The sequence below is a fragment of the Micropterus salmoides genome, unplaced genomic scaffold, assembly GCF_014851395.1.
Source record: "Micropterus salmoides isolate LMB-PRFRI ecotype aquatic unplaced genomic scaffold, ASM1485139v1 Ms_hic_scaffold_11, whole genome shotgun sequence".
NCBI classification, from domain to species: Eukaryota; Metazoa; Chordata; class Actinopteri; order Centrarchiformes; family Centrarchidae; genus Micropterus; species Micropterus salmoides.
The window spans coordinates 36,512,812-36,530,796 of record NW_024040152.1 but is presented as its reverse complement, the minus strand read 5'-3'; the positions used below and the strand labels follow the sequence as shown (position 1 = coordinate 36,530,796).

The following is a 17,985-nucleotide window of genomic DNA, read 5'->3' as shown; positions in this document are numbered from 1 at the left end:
AAGTTTTATTTTTAGTAATGTCAAACTCTCCAAGGAAGAACTCACTATCGCACGGATAAATCAGTGAAACCTCGATCTGTGAACCTATCAGGAGCTGCAACACGCTGATGATGCACCTGTGTACCTGCCATCAGCATCAACGCGCCCTTCACCAATATCACCATCTGTAACAGTCATTTATTCTTGTTGTTCCATATTTTATTAAAGGACCAGATGGAAATCCTGCAAATCAATAAATACAAATCTATCCAGCAAGGATGAAGAACAAGCTGGTTGAATTTAAGTTAACTACTGTACACATGAGCATGCCCCCCCCCATCATGGAATTCATCTTCTCTACTGAAACTATATATATATAGAAAGTGAAGGAAACGTGTTAAACACTCATTTGGTTGTTGTTTGCATTGAAACTCTGATGCCTAGGGGGAGAAATATATATATATATATATATATACACACACTGCTGTGATGTACATACACAAAGTATTGCTCCATTCATCTTTATGCATCAGTAATAATACAGTGATGTAATAATACACATTTAGTTGTAAATACTTTTGTACTTATACCGCAGTAAAGGTTTGAATGCCAGTCTTTTACTGACGGTAACAGATCATTTTGTTGTATTTGTACTTCTGAACTAAAGTAAATAATAGTAAATACTTCTTAAATACACCTTCTGTGTTATGTGAAGGACTCTGCACAGTTGCATATGCGTTATAAATATATTTTTTAAAGTACATTTTGTACATCGTGTTAGTTGTGTGAATATGTCTGGTCTGTAAATGTTTGTGATCTGTGTCTATTTTGCTGCTGCAACACCGCAATTTCTGCTCAGGGATCAATAAAGTTTGTTTTGTTTTTTATTGACAAATATTCCATATACAAAAACATGGCACTGAGTTGTGACATACTGCAGAAAGGATCAAGTGCATGTCAAAAGATAGGGAAAAACAAAAAAGAAAAGAGGATAAAAGTCTCAATGCATTCTTTGTTTCCATAACATTAAGGGCTTTTGTAAAGGAAAGAAGCTCATTATGAAATACACAAAACTTAGGATTCACTTTCAAAAACTTTGACTTGTTGATATAAAATTTCATGACAATGTTGTTAATCAGAAAGTCGTCTTTGTTGTTGTCCATGACACAACCATAGATACTGTCCTTCAGAGAAAAGTTCTTCAGACGGGAAACCTTTGGGTAAAGCCAGTCATGTATATCAAGCCACAACACTTCAGAATACATACAATGGAAGAATAAATTATCAGTAGCTTCATTGTTATCACAAAATACACAGTTACTGGTTTCTATTCCAAAACGCTGTCGTATCAAGTCGCTGGACGTTAAGAATTTGAAAATGGATTTCTTTGGCTTTGGGGAATTTTAATTTAATTATTTGGTTCGTAACGAGTGAATAGTACATTTTGAGAAAAATTGTGAAATTGAGTTTCTATGTTGTATATTGGATATTGGATATTGTAGGGTATGAGATGCTATCAATCAAATTCCTAATTGTTTTGTTAGGGACTTTATCCTCATTAAAGACAAGGCCTCCAACTCAAAGTAGAGGGAGAGAAGGGGGTTCATTAACATTCCCCTAATTAAACACATAAAAGAGTTGGGGGTAGCATTAGTTATGGAGTGAAAATGATTACGATTGGCAGTGAGGTCAGAAGTGAGACAGAAGTTCTTGTGTGACATGAGACAGCGTCACTGTCCACTAAATGGACCACAGAGCAAATACCTTTATCCATTCAGTCCTTGTTGGACAGCGATTTGTTTTCGTTTTGGTGAAGTTATGATTATATAAGAGTTTCCAATTTAAAAAAAGGGAAGTCTTTGAATCGGGAAATGGATCATAACTGTCTCTCTAGACCACTTTTAATTTGTAATGGCGCTTCTCTCTACGTCAGTTCCTGTGGAGGGAATTTAACCCGGAAGAGGGTGTAGTCCTGTAGTCCTGAGTTGGGAGTTGGCTGGATGAGGAAGCGGCTGAGACCTGAACCAGATACAGAACCGACAGAGACCGAGGCCAGAACACGCTGAACCAGAGATCCAAGGCCGCGCGACAGTTGAGACACCGAGCCGCAGCGTTTCCCGCGTTTCTAAAACTTAATTCAGTTTAAAGTGAGCCGCTCCGTTAGCCTGCTAACAGCCAGTTAGCCTGTCTGCTAACGGGGAAGTGACGGAGTCAGGAAGTCGGGCTCGAGCCGCAGGTGTGTTTTCTTCAGAGGAACAGAGAGGTAAGACTCGGAATCACTCAGGTACACCTCACCTGGTTTCTGCTAGCATGCTAACAGGCTAACAGGGCGGTGGTCCGCCGCTAGCATCTGGAGCTAACATGCTAACTGCAGAACAACAACACGTCAGGCGCAGAAAGATCCAGCTGGACCCCGCAGACAGATCCGGTATCGCGTCCCGGAACTGAAGGCTAATATCTTAATGAACTGGTTTAAGATTCATTTCGTCTCAGTCGCTGCAGATCTGAACCCGATGATTGTGGATTAAAGGGGGAAGACCGGAGGTGGTCAGGTGGGCCAGTCCGGTTTCAGGTCCAGTTTCCGGGGGGGGGGGGTGTCTGCTGTCAAAGTGTTAGTTCACAGGGGGACGGAGGGGATGAGGGCGTCGAGCAGATCGTCAGCTGGCATTGGCGTGACGGAAGCAGCAGCGTTTGAACCCTCTTTGTATTAAATGTAGATAATATTTGTCATTGATCTGAACGTTTTCAGTATCTGCACACTACTGCTCTTATGTCCCGTCATATGATTGGCTGCAGGTGTTGTGATTCCAGCGACGTCACTGTGGAGCAGCTTCGTCTTGTTGGCAAAGCCAATCTCACTTTTAGAGCCTGGACAGTAATTAACAGCGAGGTTTTCATTTTGAAATTAAGCCGGGGAAAAGGGAGGCAGACTGGAAGATGCTGCAGAACCAGGTTCTGGCTGCAGTGCAGGGCAGGAGGAGATGAGCACCGTCTCAGAAAGTAACATGTTATTATAGAAAATTTGCTTTTAATGCCACGCTGGGTTTACAGCGCTGCCACAGAGCGCTGTAAACCAAGCGGCCTTATTTTGTTTTCCCTGTGATGTGAACTGGAGCATTGCGTTCTGTGTGCGCCGCTCGAATGTGTACCCAATGATGGAATATTCGGTCCAGCCCTAGGTGCTGGAGTATAAAACCTACATACATACACATATATATATATATATTTGAGTCCTTCCTTCGGGGGGGGGGGCACATAGTTTTCCAGTAGTTGTGTATTTATTGTGAATCAGATGTGATGTTAGGAAGGCGTGTCGGCGTGAAGAAGGGACGAAAAGAGAAGCTTTCAGGTGTTTTAACGTGACGCTGTGTGTTCATGAAGGAAAAAGAAGAAGAAGATGAGTGGAGGACTGAACAGCATCGATGCAGTGAAGAAGAAGATCAAGGTGCTGCAGGAGCAGGCGGAGGAGGCCGAGGACCGAGCGGAGAGGCTGCAGAAGGAGGTGGAGAAGGAGAAGAGGAGCAGAGAGGAGGTACGCACACACACAACACACCTGTACAGGTGTGGGAGGGTCTGTTCTCCTCAGATTCCATTAATACCTGCATATGTTGAAAGAGGAACGTCGGGTACGTTCCAGGAGACTGCTCTGCAGTACTGTGGAATAGTACTATTATTGCTGCAGTACCTGCTCCTAATAGTACTATCTCATAGTACCACAGTATTTAGGGCGGACACTGACTGTGAATCAGCTGATCAGGAGTCAGTAATGTTTCTCCTCCCTGCGCTGTGTCTTGCAGGCGGAGGCGGAGGTGACTGCTCTGGGTCGGCGTCTGCAGCTCAGTGAGGAGAACCTGGACCGGGCCCAGGAGAGACTGACCGCCGCCCTCCATAAGCTGGACGAGGTGGAGAAGGTGGCTGACGAGAGTGAGAGGTCAGTCGCACCTGAAACACATCCTTAGGGATGGGGACAAGTTCAGGGTCAGTCTGGGTTCAGGGTCAGGGTCAGTCAGGGTCTGGGCTCAGGTTCAGGTGTCCTCCCTCAGTGGACATGTTGATAATGATTATGATCCCCCCCCCCCCCCCAGAGGCATGAAGGTGATCGAGAACAGAGCTCTGAAGGACGAGGAGAAGATGGAGCAGCTGGAGGTTCAGCTGAGAGAAGCCAAGCAGATCGCTGAGGAAGCCGACCGCAAATATGAAGAGGTCAGAATAACCTACCGTAATACACAGGCCCTAGTACAGTACCCATAGTGCACAGCCTGGCGGTACTGTGATGTGAAGAGGGTCGCTATAAACCACCCGGCACCCGCTGTAAACCACCAGGCACTCCCACCTGGCACTCGCTGTAAGCCACAAGCCACCCGGCTGTAAAGCCCCCGGCACTCGCTGTAAGCCACCCGGCTGTAAAGCACCCGGCACTCCCACCAGGCACTCGCTGTAAGCCACCAGGCACTCCCACCTGGCATTCGCTGTAAACCACCTGGCACTCGCTGTAAACCACCCGGCGCTCCCACCTGGCACTCGCTGTAAGCCACCAGGCACTCCCACCTGGCATTCGCTGTAAACCACCTGGCACTCGCTGTAAACCACCCGGCGCTCCCACCTGGCACTCGCTGTAAACCACCAGGCACTCGCTGTAAACCACCCGGCGCTCCCACCTGGCACTCGCTGTAAACCACCAGGCACTCGCTGTAAACCACCCGGCGCTCCCACCTGGCACTCGCTGTAAACCACCCGGCGCTCCCACCTGGCACTCGCTGTAAACCACCCGGCGCTCCCACCTGGCACTCGCTGTAAACCACCCGGCGCTCCCACCTGGCACTCGCTGTAAACCACCCGGCGCTCCCACCTGGCACTCGCTGTAAACCACCAGGCACTCCCACCTGGCACTCGCTGTAAGCCACAAGCCACCCGGCTGTAAAGCCCCCGGCACTCGCTGTAAGCCACCCGGCTGTAAAGCACCCGGCACTCCCACCAGGCACTCGCTGTAAGCCACCAGGCACTCCCACCTGGCATTCGCTGTAAACCACCTGGCACTCGCTGTAAACCACCCGGCGCTCCCACCTGGCACTCGCTGTAAACCGCCAGGCACTCGCTGTAAACCACCCGGCGCTCCCACCAGGCATTCGCTGTAAACCACCAGGCACTCGCTGTAAACCACCCGGCGCTCCCACCTGGCACTCGCTGTAAACCACCCGGCGCTCCCACCTGGCACTCGCTGTAAACCACCCGGCGCTCCCACCTGGCACTCGCTGTAAACCACCCGGCGCTCCCACCTGGCACTCGCTGTAAACCACCAGGCACTCGCTGTAAACCACCCGGCGCTCCCACCTGGCACTCGCTGTAAACCACCCGGCTGTAAAGCTCCCGGCACTCCCACCCGGCACTCGCTGTAAACCACCCGGCTGTAAAGCTCCCGGCACTCCCACCTGTCACTAAACCACCCGGCGCTCCCACCTGGCACTCGCTGTAAACCACCCGGCTGTAAAGCTCCCGGCACTCCCACCTGGCACTAAACCACCCGGCGCTCCCACCTGGCACTCGCTGTAAAGCCCCCGGCACTCGCTGTAAGCCACCCGGCTGTAAAGCTCCCGGCACTCCCACCCGGCACTCGCTGTAAGCCACCGGCTGTAAAGCTCCCGGCACTCCCACCCGGCACTCGCTGTAAGCCACCCGGCTGTAAAGCCCCCGGCACTCGCTGTAAGCCACCCGGCTGTAAAGCTCCCGGCACTCCCACCCGGCACTCGCTGTAAGCCACCTGGCACTTCCACCCGGCACCCGGCTGTAAACCGCCAGGCACTCCCACCCGGCTGTAAACCACCTGGCATTCGCTGTAAGCCACCAGGCACTCCCACCTGGCATTCGCTGTAAGCCACCAGGCACTCCCACCTGGCATTCGCTGTAAGCCACCAGGCACTCCCACCTGGCATTCGCTGTAAGCCACCAGGCACTCGCTGTAAACCACCCGGCACTCGCTGTAAGCCACCCGGCTGTAAAGCTCCCGGCACTCCCACCCGGCACTCGCTGTAAACCACCAGGCACTCCCACCCGGCACTCGCTGTAAGCCACCCGGCTGTAAAGCTCCCGGCACTCCCACCCGGCACTCGCTGTAAGCCACCAGGCACTCCCACCTGGCATTCGCTGTAAACCACCCGGCACTCGCTGTAAACCACCCGGCGCTCCCACCTGGCATTCGCTGTAAGCCACCAGGCGCTCCCACCTGGCATTCGCTGTAAGCCACCAGGCACTCCCACCTGGCATTCGCTGTAAGCCACCCGGCACTCCCACCTGGCATTCGCTGTAAACCACCCGGCACTCGCTGTAAGCCACCCGGCTGTAAAGCTCCCGGCACTCCCACCCGGCACTCGCTGTAAGCCACCAGGCACTCCCACCTGGCATTCGCTGTAAGCCACCCGGCACTCCCACCCGGCATTCGCTGTAAACCACCCGGCACTCGCTGTAAGCCACCCGGCTGTAAAGCTCCCGGCACTCCCACCTGGCACTCGCTGTAAGCCACCAGGCACTCCCACCTGGCATTCGCTGTAAGCCACCCGGCACTCCCACCTGGCATTCGCTGTAAGCCACCCGGCACTCCCACCTGGCATTCGCTGTAAGCCACCCGGCACTCCCACCTGGCATTCGCTGTAAACCACCCGGCACTCGCTGTAAGCCACCCGGCTGTAAAGCTCCCGGCACTCCCACCCGGCACTCGCTGTAAACCACCAGGCACTCCCACCCGGCACTCGCTGTAAACCACCAGGCACTCCCACCAGGCACTCGCTGTAAACCACCCGGCACTCGCACCCGGCACTCGCTGTAAGCCACCAGGCGCTCCCACCTGGCATTCGCTGTAAGCCACCAGGCGCTCCCACCTGGCATTCGCTGTAAGCCACCAGGCGCTCCCACCTGGCATTCGCTGTAAGCCACCAGGCGCTCCCACCTGGCATTCGCTGTAAGCCACCAGGCGCTCCCACCTGGCATTCGCTGTAAGCCACCAGGCACTCCCACCAGGCACTCGCTGTAAACCACCCGGCACTCGCTGTAAGCCACCCGGCTGTAAAGCTCCCGGCACTCCCACCCGGCACTCGCTGTAAGCCACCAGGCACTCCCACCTGGCATTCGCTGTAAACCACCCGGCACTCGCTGTAAACCACCAGGCACTCCCACCCGGCACTCGCTGTAAGCCACCCGGCTGTAAAGCTCCCGGCACTCCCACCCGGCACTCGCTGTAAGCCACCAGGCACTCCCACCTGGCATTCGCTGTAAACCACCCGGCACTCGCTGTAAACCACCCGGCGCTCCCACCTGGCACTCGCTGTACACCACCCGGCGCTCCCACCTGGCACTCGCTGTAAAGCCCCCGGCACTCGCTGTAAGCCACCCGGCTGTAAAGCTCCCGGCACTCCCACCCGGCACTCGCTGTAAGCCACCCGGCTGTAAACCACCCGGCGCTCCCACCTGGCACTCGCTGTAAACCACCCGGCGCTCCCACCTGGCACTCGCTGTAAACCACCCTGCGCTCCCACCTGGCACTCGCTGTAAAGCCCCCGGCACTCGCTGTAAGCCACCCGGCTGTAAAGCTCCCGGCACTCCCACCTGGCACTCGCTGTAAACCACCCGGCGCTCCCACCTGGCACTCGCTGTAAACCACCCGGCGCTCCCACCTGGCACTCGCTGTAAACCACCCGGCGCTCCCACCTGGCACTCGCTGTAAAGCCCCCGGCACTCGCTGTAAGCCACCCGGCACTTCCACCCGGCACCCGGCTGTAAACCGCCAGGCACTCCCACCCGGCTGTAAACCACCTGGCATTCGCTATAAGCCACCAGGCACTCCCACCTGGCACTCGCTGTAAACCACCAGGCACTCGCTGTAAACCACCAGACACTCGCTGTAAACCACCAGGCACTCGCTGTAAACCACCAGGCACTCCCACCTGGCACTCCCACCAGTCACTCGCTGTAAACCACCAGGCACTACCACCTGGCACTCGCTGTAAACCACCAGGCACTACCACCAGGCACTCGCTGTAAACCACCAGGCACTCGCTGTAAACCACCAGGCACTCCCACCTGGCACCTGCTGTAAACCACCAGGCACTCCCACCAGGCACTCGCTGTAAACCACCAGGCACTCGCTGTAAAGCCCCGGCACTCGCTGTAAACCACCAGGCACTCGCTGTAAACCACCAGGCACTCCCACCTGGCATTTGATGTAAACCACCAGGCACTCCCACCTGGCACCTGCTGTAAACCACCAGGCACTCGCTGTAAAGCCCCCGGCACCTGCTGTAAAGCACTCGGCACTCCCACCCGGCTGTAAACCACCCAGGCACTCCCACCTGGCATTCGCTGTAAACCACCCGGCTGTAAAGCCCCCGGCACGCGCTGTAAAGCACAGTGATTCAGTAGATCACCTGACACCTGGCTGCCGGCTAACACTGCACATCTACTCTGTGTGTGTGTTTGATTGACAGGTGGCTCGTAAGCTGGTGATGGTGGAAGGAGAACTGGAACGAGCTGAAGACCGAGCCGAGCAGGGGGAGAGGTAACACACTCAGCTCTGCATGTCTAACTGCTGCTTATGGCTTGAAGCTGCTGCTGCAATGCTGCTGGCTGACAGATGGGTAGGGAGAGACGGGGAGGGAGACAGACAGGTGGACAAAAAGACAGACAGGTTGTGGGAGGAGCCAGGCTTATAGGTGTGCTGGTTAGAATGAGGTTTCTTCTAGAGATCACGTGAAACTCAGGACGTCTCGCTGCTGATCTGACTGTGTGAATGTGATGTCACCGTGATGACTGGCTGACCTCAGTATGATGTCACACTGCTTCACTAACAGCGCTCTAATCTTTCTGCATCGGTCTTCCTCTTCCTGTCTGTTTCCATGGAAACATGTCTCTGCTGCATGCTACCTAACAGTAAGGTTCGGAGGTTGGAGGAGCAATTGAGGAGTTTCGACCAATCACTGAAGAGCCTGCAGGCGTCTGAGGACAAGGTACTGAGGGTCACCTGACCTCCCACCTGCTGTCAGTCAAAGCAGATGAAATCCTCCTCCTGACCTCCTGCTGCCTCCCGTGACCTCTGACCTTTAGCTGCTGCTTCAGCTCCTCCTCCTGCTACGCCTCGCTGCATGACTTTAATCTGCTGTAGACGCCAAACAGCACACCCGTCTGCCGCCCCCAAGCTACACGACAGCGCCTGCCGCCACCCCCAAACTACACAACACCCGCCCAAACTACACAACAGCGCCTGCCGCCACCCCCAAACTACACAACACCCGCCCAAGCTACGCGACAGCGCCTGCCGCCACCCCCAAACTACACAACACCCGCCCAAACTACACAACAGCGCCTGCCGCCACCCCCAAACTACACAACACCCGCCCAAGCTACGCGACAGCGCCTGCCGCCACCCCCAAACTACACAACACCCGCCCAAGCTACGCGACAGCGCCTGCCGCCACCCCCAAACTACACAACACCCGCCCAAACTACGCGACAGCGCCTGCCGCCACCCCCAAACTACACAACACCCGCCCAAACTACGCGACAGCGCCTGCCCCCACCCCCAAACTACACAACACCCGCCCAAACTACGCGACAGCGCCTGCCGCCACCCCCAAACTACACAACACCCGCCCAAGCTACGCGACAGCGCCTGCCGCCACCCCAAACTACACAACACCCGCCCAAGCTACGCGACAGCGCCTGCCGCCACCCCCAAACTACACAACACCCGCCCAAGCTACGCGACAGCGCCTGCCGCCACCCCCAAACTACACAACACCCGCCCAAGCTACGTGACAGCGCCTGCCGCCACCCCCAAACTACACAACACCCGCCCAAGCTACGCGACAGCGCCTGCCGCCACCCCCAAACTACACAACACCCGCCCAAGCTACGCGACAGCGCCTGCCGCCACCCCCAAACTACACGACAAACTACACGGCGGTGCCCGTCTGCCGCCCCCACCAAACTACACGACGACGCCCGTCTGCCGCCCCCGCCAAACTACACGACACCTGTTTTTGGACGTTCCAGAAAGCAGGTTAACAGATTGTTCAGATGGCGAGCGGTGGCTGTTGGTCCTCACACCAGCAGGTAGAGGACGAGTCAGTCTGATACTGAGGCAAAAACCAGTGACATCGCTCGCCGTCTGAAATCACCTGAACTCTAAAATAGAACAAACACAGATCGAACAGGTGAAACTCCTGTGACATCTCGGCTCTGATTGGCTCAGAGCTCGTTCACGCGCTTCAGCTGCAGGAAGTGAAATAGCAGCTTTGGTTTTAACCTGAACCTGTTTTCTGGAACTCAACGTGTCGGCCCGACCTGTCTCTGACCTCTGACCTCTGACCTTTGACCTGCAGCAAGTGTCGGATTTTGGAGGAGGAGCTGAAAACTGTCTTCACTGGTTCAAAGTCTCTGGAGGCGCAGGCTGAGAAGGTAGGAGGGGGAGGGGGAGGAGGGGGAGGAGGGGCACACTAATGTTTGACAGCCACAGTGACACACCTGAAGTACACTGTGACCTCACTGCTGTGGGGTCCGAGGTTAAACCAGCTGCTGTTCAAAGTCTTTATGTTTCCGTTAGGGACCAAATTAAAATTCTTGGCCGAAGCCGAATGTAATGAAAAACTTTCCTGAACATCAAGTAAATTCACATTTTATCCATTTATTTTCCCGCTGCATAAACAGTCAAAATGAGCTCTTTCCTCAGTGTTTCCCACAGGATGGGGAGAGACTCTGGGGGGGTCCGGGGAGAGACTCTGGGTGGGGTCCGGGGAGAGATTCGGGGGGGGGGGTCCGGGGCCCGACGAGGTCCGGTAAAGTAAATTTCATGAGTCCGTTTACTTTTAATGGACACATGTAATATGTTTTATACTTTCTGTAGTAAATATAATCCAGTTATCTTATTTCCATCCTATACAGACGCCTTATTTTGAAAACTGGACGCTGTCACGTGTTTCCTCCTCGCTAAATCCATCCAGTCCGACCCGGTTTGATAAATGTTGTATGTGGTTCTCGTCCGGCGTCACATGAACATGATACACAGCTCACTGTTTCACACAGTCGGTTATTACTGTTGCACAACGCGCTGACATGTAACATGGAAACTGCAGCTCTGTACAGTGCTGTAAAACAGAACCAGGTCTTCAGCATCTGAGCATAAAGACCTGGTCCAGCATCCGGTCTCCGTAGCGGACCCCAAACAAGCTAACGTTAGCATTTCACCTAAATCATGACTGCTAGCTGAGCGAAGGCTCAGGCCTTAGCTGGAAATGCAGAAACGTGTTGTTGTCGTCCACCGGGTCTGTGAGTTTGGGTCGGAGCGTTCCAGGGAGTCGCACAGCTGGTACTGGGGGCGCCGCGCTGAAGGAGTTCTGATCAGATAACTGGATGAATGGATGGAATAATATAAAAACTAAATAAATTACAAAACTAACGCGGACAGCATGAGCGCTCCGGGCTGACCGTCGGACCGTTCGGCGTGAGGACAGTTTGTTCAGCTTGACCTGAAACCAGACCTGACCCTGATGTCAGGTGACCTCATGATGTCAGTAAACCTGGTTCTCTGATTGGCTGCCTCTCTTTCTCAGTATTCCCTGAAGGAGGACCGGTACGAAGAGGAGATCAAGAACCTGAGCAGCAAACTCAAGGAGGTGAGACCCCAACATTTCTGACCCCTGACACATTACTGACTTCCTGTTTGTCACCTGCTCACTTCCTGTTTGTCACCTGCTCACTTCCTGTCCAGGCTGAAACCAGAGCAGAGTTCGCCGAGCGTTCAGTGGCCAAACTGGAGAAAACAATCGACGGTTTGGAAGGTGAGACTTCTCAGCTCAGCAGGTGTCAAATTACACCTGTAACTATTGCAGTCACCTGGGGGCGGGGCTAATTCCAATCGACCTGGGGGCGGGGCTTATTGAGTAGAGATGTTAACACCGTGCTGTGTTTGTGTTTTCAGACGCTCTCACTTCGGCCAGAAACGCCAACATGGAGCTGCAGGCGACTCTGAATCAGACCATGGAGGAGCTCAACTCCTGCTGAACCTGCTGCCCCCCCCCCACCGCTGCCTGACAGGGACTCTGTGGCCCACACATTCCTATTGCCCCCCCCCTTAAGATTCCTTCTTTCACACATTCCTATTGCCCCCCCCCCCTTAAGATTCCTTCTTTCACACATTCCTATTGCCCCCCCCCTTAAGATTCCTCCTTTCACACATTCCTATTGCCCCCCCCCTTAAGATTCCTTCTTTCACACATTCCTATTGCCCCCCCCCTTAAGATTCCTTCTTTCACACATTCCTATTGCCCCCCCCCTTAAGATTCCTTCTTTCACACATTCTTTCTCTGAACCTTTTAAGTCTCATTTGGAGTCTTGCTTTATTTTACTGTCTAGCCCTCCCTACTCCTCCCCTGCTCCTCCCTGCTCCTGCTCCTCCCTTCCCCCGCTCTTCCACTGACAGTGCCAACCCCCCCACCCCCCCAGTATTATGTGAGGAAGCCAGATGAGGAGTTGCTGGATGGTTTTTTTTTGTCTATAAGGGAGATTAACAGTGACTTACAGCCATCCCCTCGTTACTAACGACTCACTAACCTCAGCGTGTTCGTTAACGGTTTGTCGTTGCACTCATTAGTTTCTTCGCCACATTAATTAACGACAGATTGATTAGAGCCAATGATTTATTACTTTTGTTCCAAGGTGGCGAGGTTTAAGCTAGCCGGTCACAGCGAGGCGTTCCACTGCCATGTTGGTCGACCAGCAGCCAATCAGCATTTTTGTTTTCTACAGGTGACCTTCGACCTAATGATTAAATAAAGTTTAGAAAAGTTTTTACCTGGGAGCCAATGATGATGTCATCGCTGTGCTGAAGTCACAGCTCATTGTAATAAATCATGAGAGGATTTTATAAAATAAAAGCACCGCCACTGTTCTGTACATCCAACCTGACTGGTTCTTTTTTACAGCTAGCAGCAGTACGTTTCCCTCTGTTTGTTTGTTGTGGAGTACAAATCTGAAAGATCAGGGCACACCTTTATACTTCCTGTTAAACAGACGCCATCGTTTTATTAACCTGCAGCCATGTGGCATCAGAATAATCAAAGTTCCTGACTGACACCTGAACGCCCCTCTGGACGCCACAACCGACAGTCTGAAAATGTTGCCATCATTGTAATATTAGCTGTAACGATGCCTCTTCCTCATCTTCACCCGGTGACAGGATCCATAGTGAAGGCAGCTTTAGAATATTTAATATATAATTACTTCATAATGATTAAAGCAAAACTCGCATATAGAAACATGAATACATAATAGTATCTTAGGATAACTTAGTGATAAATGTATTTACAGTACTGTGCAGAAGTTTTACGCAGGTGTGGACAAACTAAAGTAAGAATACTTTCAAAAAGTGAACTGATGCTGTTTGAAGGTGACAGCAAGTCAGAACAAATATTGATTAGATGTAGATTTTTCTTCTGTTCACACTTTCTATTTTATTAATTGATCAATTTAATCTAAAGTCTGAAAACTTTCAGACTTTACTGCAGTTTCCTTCACCTGTATATGACAGGACTGGATATTACTACAGTAGAAGTATAAAAATATATGTACAGCCTCAGACAGGTGAGTGTTTACAGTCCAGGTAAGAATCTCCCAGCAGCCTTTGCTGCTTCAGTGACTATTCAAACGCAGCTGCAGACTTCTCTTGAGTTTCTAGAAAAACTTTATTGATCACAGAGAGAGGACAGTGATCAGCTCTACAGTCCTGCTGTTACTGAACGTTCATCCGTTATCGATCAGTGATTTTCAGCTGCTTCCTCCACCAGCTTCAGGATTGGTTGCAGCTGCTCTTCCAACGAGGGGGCGTCAGCCTCATTAGTGATGAGCCAATCAAATTCAACCCCACTGTCCAACCCGCACTCTGACTCCGCATCGTCCACACCTGAGAGACAGACAGGTAGAGAGACAGACAGGTAAACTACCACTGACTGCATCGTCCTCACCTGAAAGACAGAGGTAGAGAGACGGACAGGTAGAGAGACAGACAGGTAAACTACCACTGACTGCATCGTCCACACCTGAGAGACAGACAGGTAGAGAGACAGACAGGTAAACTACCATTGACTGCATTGTCCACACCTGAGAGACAGGTAGAGAGACAGACAGGTAAACTACCACTGACTGCATCGTCCACACCTGAGAGACAGACAGGTAAACTACCACTGACTGCATCGTCCTCACCTGAAAGACAGCGGTAGAGAGACGGACAGGTAGAGAGACAGACAGGTAAACTACCACTGACTGCATCGTCCACACCTGAGAGACAGACAGGTAGAGACAGACAGGTAAACTACCATTGACTGCATTGTCCACACCTGAGAGACAGACAGGTAAACTACCATTGACTGTATTGTCCACACCTGAGAGACAGATAGAGAGACAGACAGATAAACTACCACTGACTGCATCGTCCACACCTGAGAGACAGACAGGTAGAGAGACAGACAGGTAAACTACCACTGACTGCATCGTCCACACCTGAGAGACAGACAGGTAGAGAGACAGACAGGTAAACTACCACTGACTGCATCGTCCTCACCTGAAAGACAGAGGTAGAGAGACGGACAGGTAGAGAGACAGACAGGTAAACTACCACTGACTGCATCGTCCACACCTGAGAGACAGACAGGTAGAGACAGACAGGTAAACTACCATTGACTGCATTGTCCACACCTGAGAGACAGGTAGAGAGACAGACAGATAAACTACCACTGACTGCATCGTCCACACCTGAGAGACAGACAGGTAGAGAGACAGACAGGTAAACTACCACTGACTGCATCGTCCTCACCTGAGACAGACAGGTAGAGAGACAGACAGGTAAACTACCACTGACTGCATCGTCCACACCTGAGAGACAGACAGGTAGAGAGACAGACAGGTAAACTACCACTGACTGCATCATCCTCACCTGAAAGACAGCGGTAGAGAGACGGACAGGTAGAGAGACAGACAGGTAAACTACCACTGACTGCATCGTCCACACCTGAGAGACAGACAGGTAGAGACAGACAGGTAAACTACCATTGACTGCATTGTCCACACCTGAGAGACAGGTAGAGAGACAGACAGATAAACTACCACTGACTGCATCGTCCACACCTGAGAGACAGACAGGTAGAGAGACAGACAGGTAAACTACCACTGACTGCATCGTCCTCACCTGAGACAGACAGGTAGAGAGACAGACAGGTAAACTACCACTGACTGCATCGTCCTCACCTGAGAGACAGACAGGTAGAGAGACAGACAGATAAACTACCACTGACTGCATCGTCCACACCTGAGAGACAGACAGGTAGAGAGACGGACAGGTAGAGAGACAGACAGGTAAACTACCACTGACTGCATCGTCCTCACCTGAGAGACAGGTAGAGAGACAGACAGGTAAACTACCACTGACTGCATCGTCCACACATGAGAGACAGACAGGTAGAGAGACAGACAGGTAAACTACCACTGACTGCATAGTCCTCACCTGAGAGACAGACAGGTAGAGAGACAGACAGGTAAACTACCACTGACTGCATCGTCCACACCTGAGAGACAGACAGGTAGAGAGACAGACAGGTAAACTACCACTGACTGCATCATCCTCACCTGAAAGACAGCGGTAGAGAGACGGACAGGTAGAGAGACAGACAGGTAAACTACCACTGACTGCATCGTCCACACCTGAGAGACAGACAGGTAGAGACAGACAGGTAAACTACCATTGACTGCATTGTCCACACCTGAGAGACAGGTAGAGAGACAGACAGATAAACTACCACTGACTGCATCGTCCACACCTGAGAGACAGACAGGTAGAGAGACAGACAGGTAAACTACCACTGACTGCATCGTCCTCACCTGAGACAGACAGGTAGAGAGACAGACAGGTAAACTACCACTGACTGCATCGTCCACACCTGAGAGACAGACAGGTAGAGAGACAGACAGGTAAACTACCACTGACTGCATCATCCTCACCTGAAAGACAGCGGTAGAGAGACGGACAGGTAGAGAGACAGACAGGTAAACTACCACTGACTGCATCGTCCACACCTGAGAGACAGACAGGTAGAGACAGACAGGTAAACTACCATGACTGCATTGTCCACACCTGAGAGACAGGTAGAGAGACAGACAGATAAACTACCACTGACTGCATCGTCCACACCTGAGAGACAGACAGGTAGAGAGACAGACAGGTAAACTACCACTGACTGCATCGTCCTCACCTGAGACAGACAGGTAGAGAGACAGACAGGTAAACTACCACTGACTGCATCGTCCACACCTGAGAGACAGACAGGTAGAGAGACAGACAGGTAAACTACCACTGACTGCATCGTCCTCACCTGAAAGACAGCGGTAGAGAGACGGACAGGTAGAGAGACAGACAGGTAAACTACCACTGACTGCATCGTCCACACCTGAGAGACAGACAGGTAGAGACAGACAGGTAAACTACCATTGACTGCATTGTCCACACCTGAGAGACAGGTAGAGAGACAGACAGATAAACTACCACTGACTGCATCGTCCACACCTGAGAGACAGACAGGTAGAGAGACAGACAGGTAAACTACCACTGACTGCATCGTCCTCACCTGAGACAGACAGGTAGAGAGACAGACAGGTAAACTACCACTGACTGCATCGTCCTCACCTGAGAGACAGACAGGTAGAGAGACAGACAGATAAACTACCACTGACTGCATCGTCCACACCTGAGAGACAGACAGGTAGAGAGACAGACAGGTAAACTACCACTGACTGCATTGTCCTCACCTGAGACAGACAGGTAGAGAGACAGACAGGTAAACTACCACTGACTGCATTGTCCTCACCTGAGAGACAGACAGGTAGAGAGACAGACAGGTAAACTACCACTGACTGCATCGTCCTCACCTGAAAGACAGAGGTAGAGAGACGGACAGGTAGAGAGACAGATAGGTAAACTACCACTGACTGCATCGTCCACACCTGAGAGACAGAGGTAGAGAGACAGACAGGTAAACTACCACTGACTGCATCGTCCACACCTGAGAGACAGGTAGAGAGACAGACAGGTAAATACCACTGACTGCATCGTCCACACCTGAGAGACAGACAGGTAGAGAGACAGACAGGTAAACTACCACTGACTGCATCGTCCACACCTGAGAGACAGACAGGTAGAGAGACAGACAGGTAAACTACCACTGACTGCATAGTCCTCACCTGAGAGACAGACAGGTAGAGAGACAGACAGGTAAACTACCACTGACTGCATCGTCCACACCTGAGAGACAGACAGGTAGAGAGACAGACAGGTAAACTACCACTGACTGCATCGTCCTCACCTGAAAGACAGAGGTAGAGAGACGGACAGGTAGAGAGACAGACAGGTAAACTACCACTGACTGCATCGTCCTCACCTGAGAGACAGAGGTAGAGAGACAGACAGGTAAACTACCACTGACTGCATCGTCCTCACCTGAGAGACAGAGGTAGAGAGACAGACAGGTAAACTACCACTGACTGCATCGTCCTCACCTGAGAGACAGAGGTAGAGAGACAGACAGGTAAACTACCACTGACTGCATCGTCCTCACCTGAGAGACAGGTAGAGAGACAGACAGGTAAACTACCACTGACTGCATTGTCCTCACCTGAGAGACAGAGGTAGAGAGATGGACAGGTAGAGAGACAGACAGGTAAACTACCACTGACTGCATCGTCCACACCTGAGAGACAGGTAGAGAGACAGACAGGTAAACTACCACTGACTGCATCGTCCACACCTGAGAGACAGACAGGTAGAGAGACAGACAGGTAAACTACCACTGACTGCATAGTCCTCACCTGAGAGACAGACAGGTAGAGAGACAGACAGGTAAACTACCACTGACTGCATCGTCCACACCTGAGAGACAGACAGGTAGAGAGACAGACAGGTAAACTACCACTGACTGCATC

General features: G+C 52.1%; 1 protein-coding gene across 2 annotated transcripts; it reads left to right on the top strand.

Moving 5' to 3' along the window:
• The first annotated feature begins 1,933 nt into the window (after positions 1-1,933).
• Positions 1,934-12,922, top strand: LOC119898251 (tropomyosin alpha-4 chain-like). Of its 2 annotated transcripts, none has more exons than XM_038712439.1 (9): positions 1,934-2,242; positions 3,361-3,511; positions 3,777-3,910; positions 4,065-4,182; positions 8,454-8,524; positions 8,897-8,972; positions 11,574-11,636; positions 11,732-11,801; positions 11,942-12,922. In XM_038712439.1, exons 2-9 carry the CDS (start codon positions 3,377-3,379, stop codon positions 12,022-12,024), a joined length of 750 nt encoding a protein of 249 aa, XP_038568367.1. In that variant the 5' UTR covers positions 1,934-2,242; positions 3,361-3,376; the 3' UTR covers positions 12,025-12,922. The 2 variants fall into 2 exon arrangements, with proteins under 2 accessions (XP_038568367.1, XP_038568366.1); XM_038712438.1 differs by lacking the exon at positions 8,897-8,972 and adding an exon at positions 10,347-10,422 and having other exon boundaries at positions 1,937-2,242.
• Positions 12,923-17,985: the final 5,063 nt, after the last annotated feature.

Bases quoted from the DNA above. Each gene is read 5' to 3' on its own strand.
- LOC119898251 (XM_038712439.1), top strand. From the start codon at position 3,377: ATGAGTGGAGGACTGAACAGCATCGATGCAGTGAAGAAGAAGATCAAG. The intron at 3,512-3,776 runs GTACGCACACAC...TGTGTCTTGCAG, and splicing joins AGAAGAGGAGCAGAGAGGAG to GCGGAGGCGGAGGTGACTGC. The intron at 8,525-8,896 runs GTAACACACTCA...GCTACCTAACAG, and splicing joins CGAGCCGAGCAGGGGGAGAG to TAAGGTTCGGAGGTTGGAGG.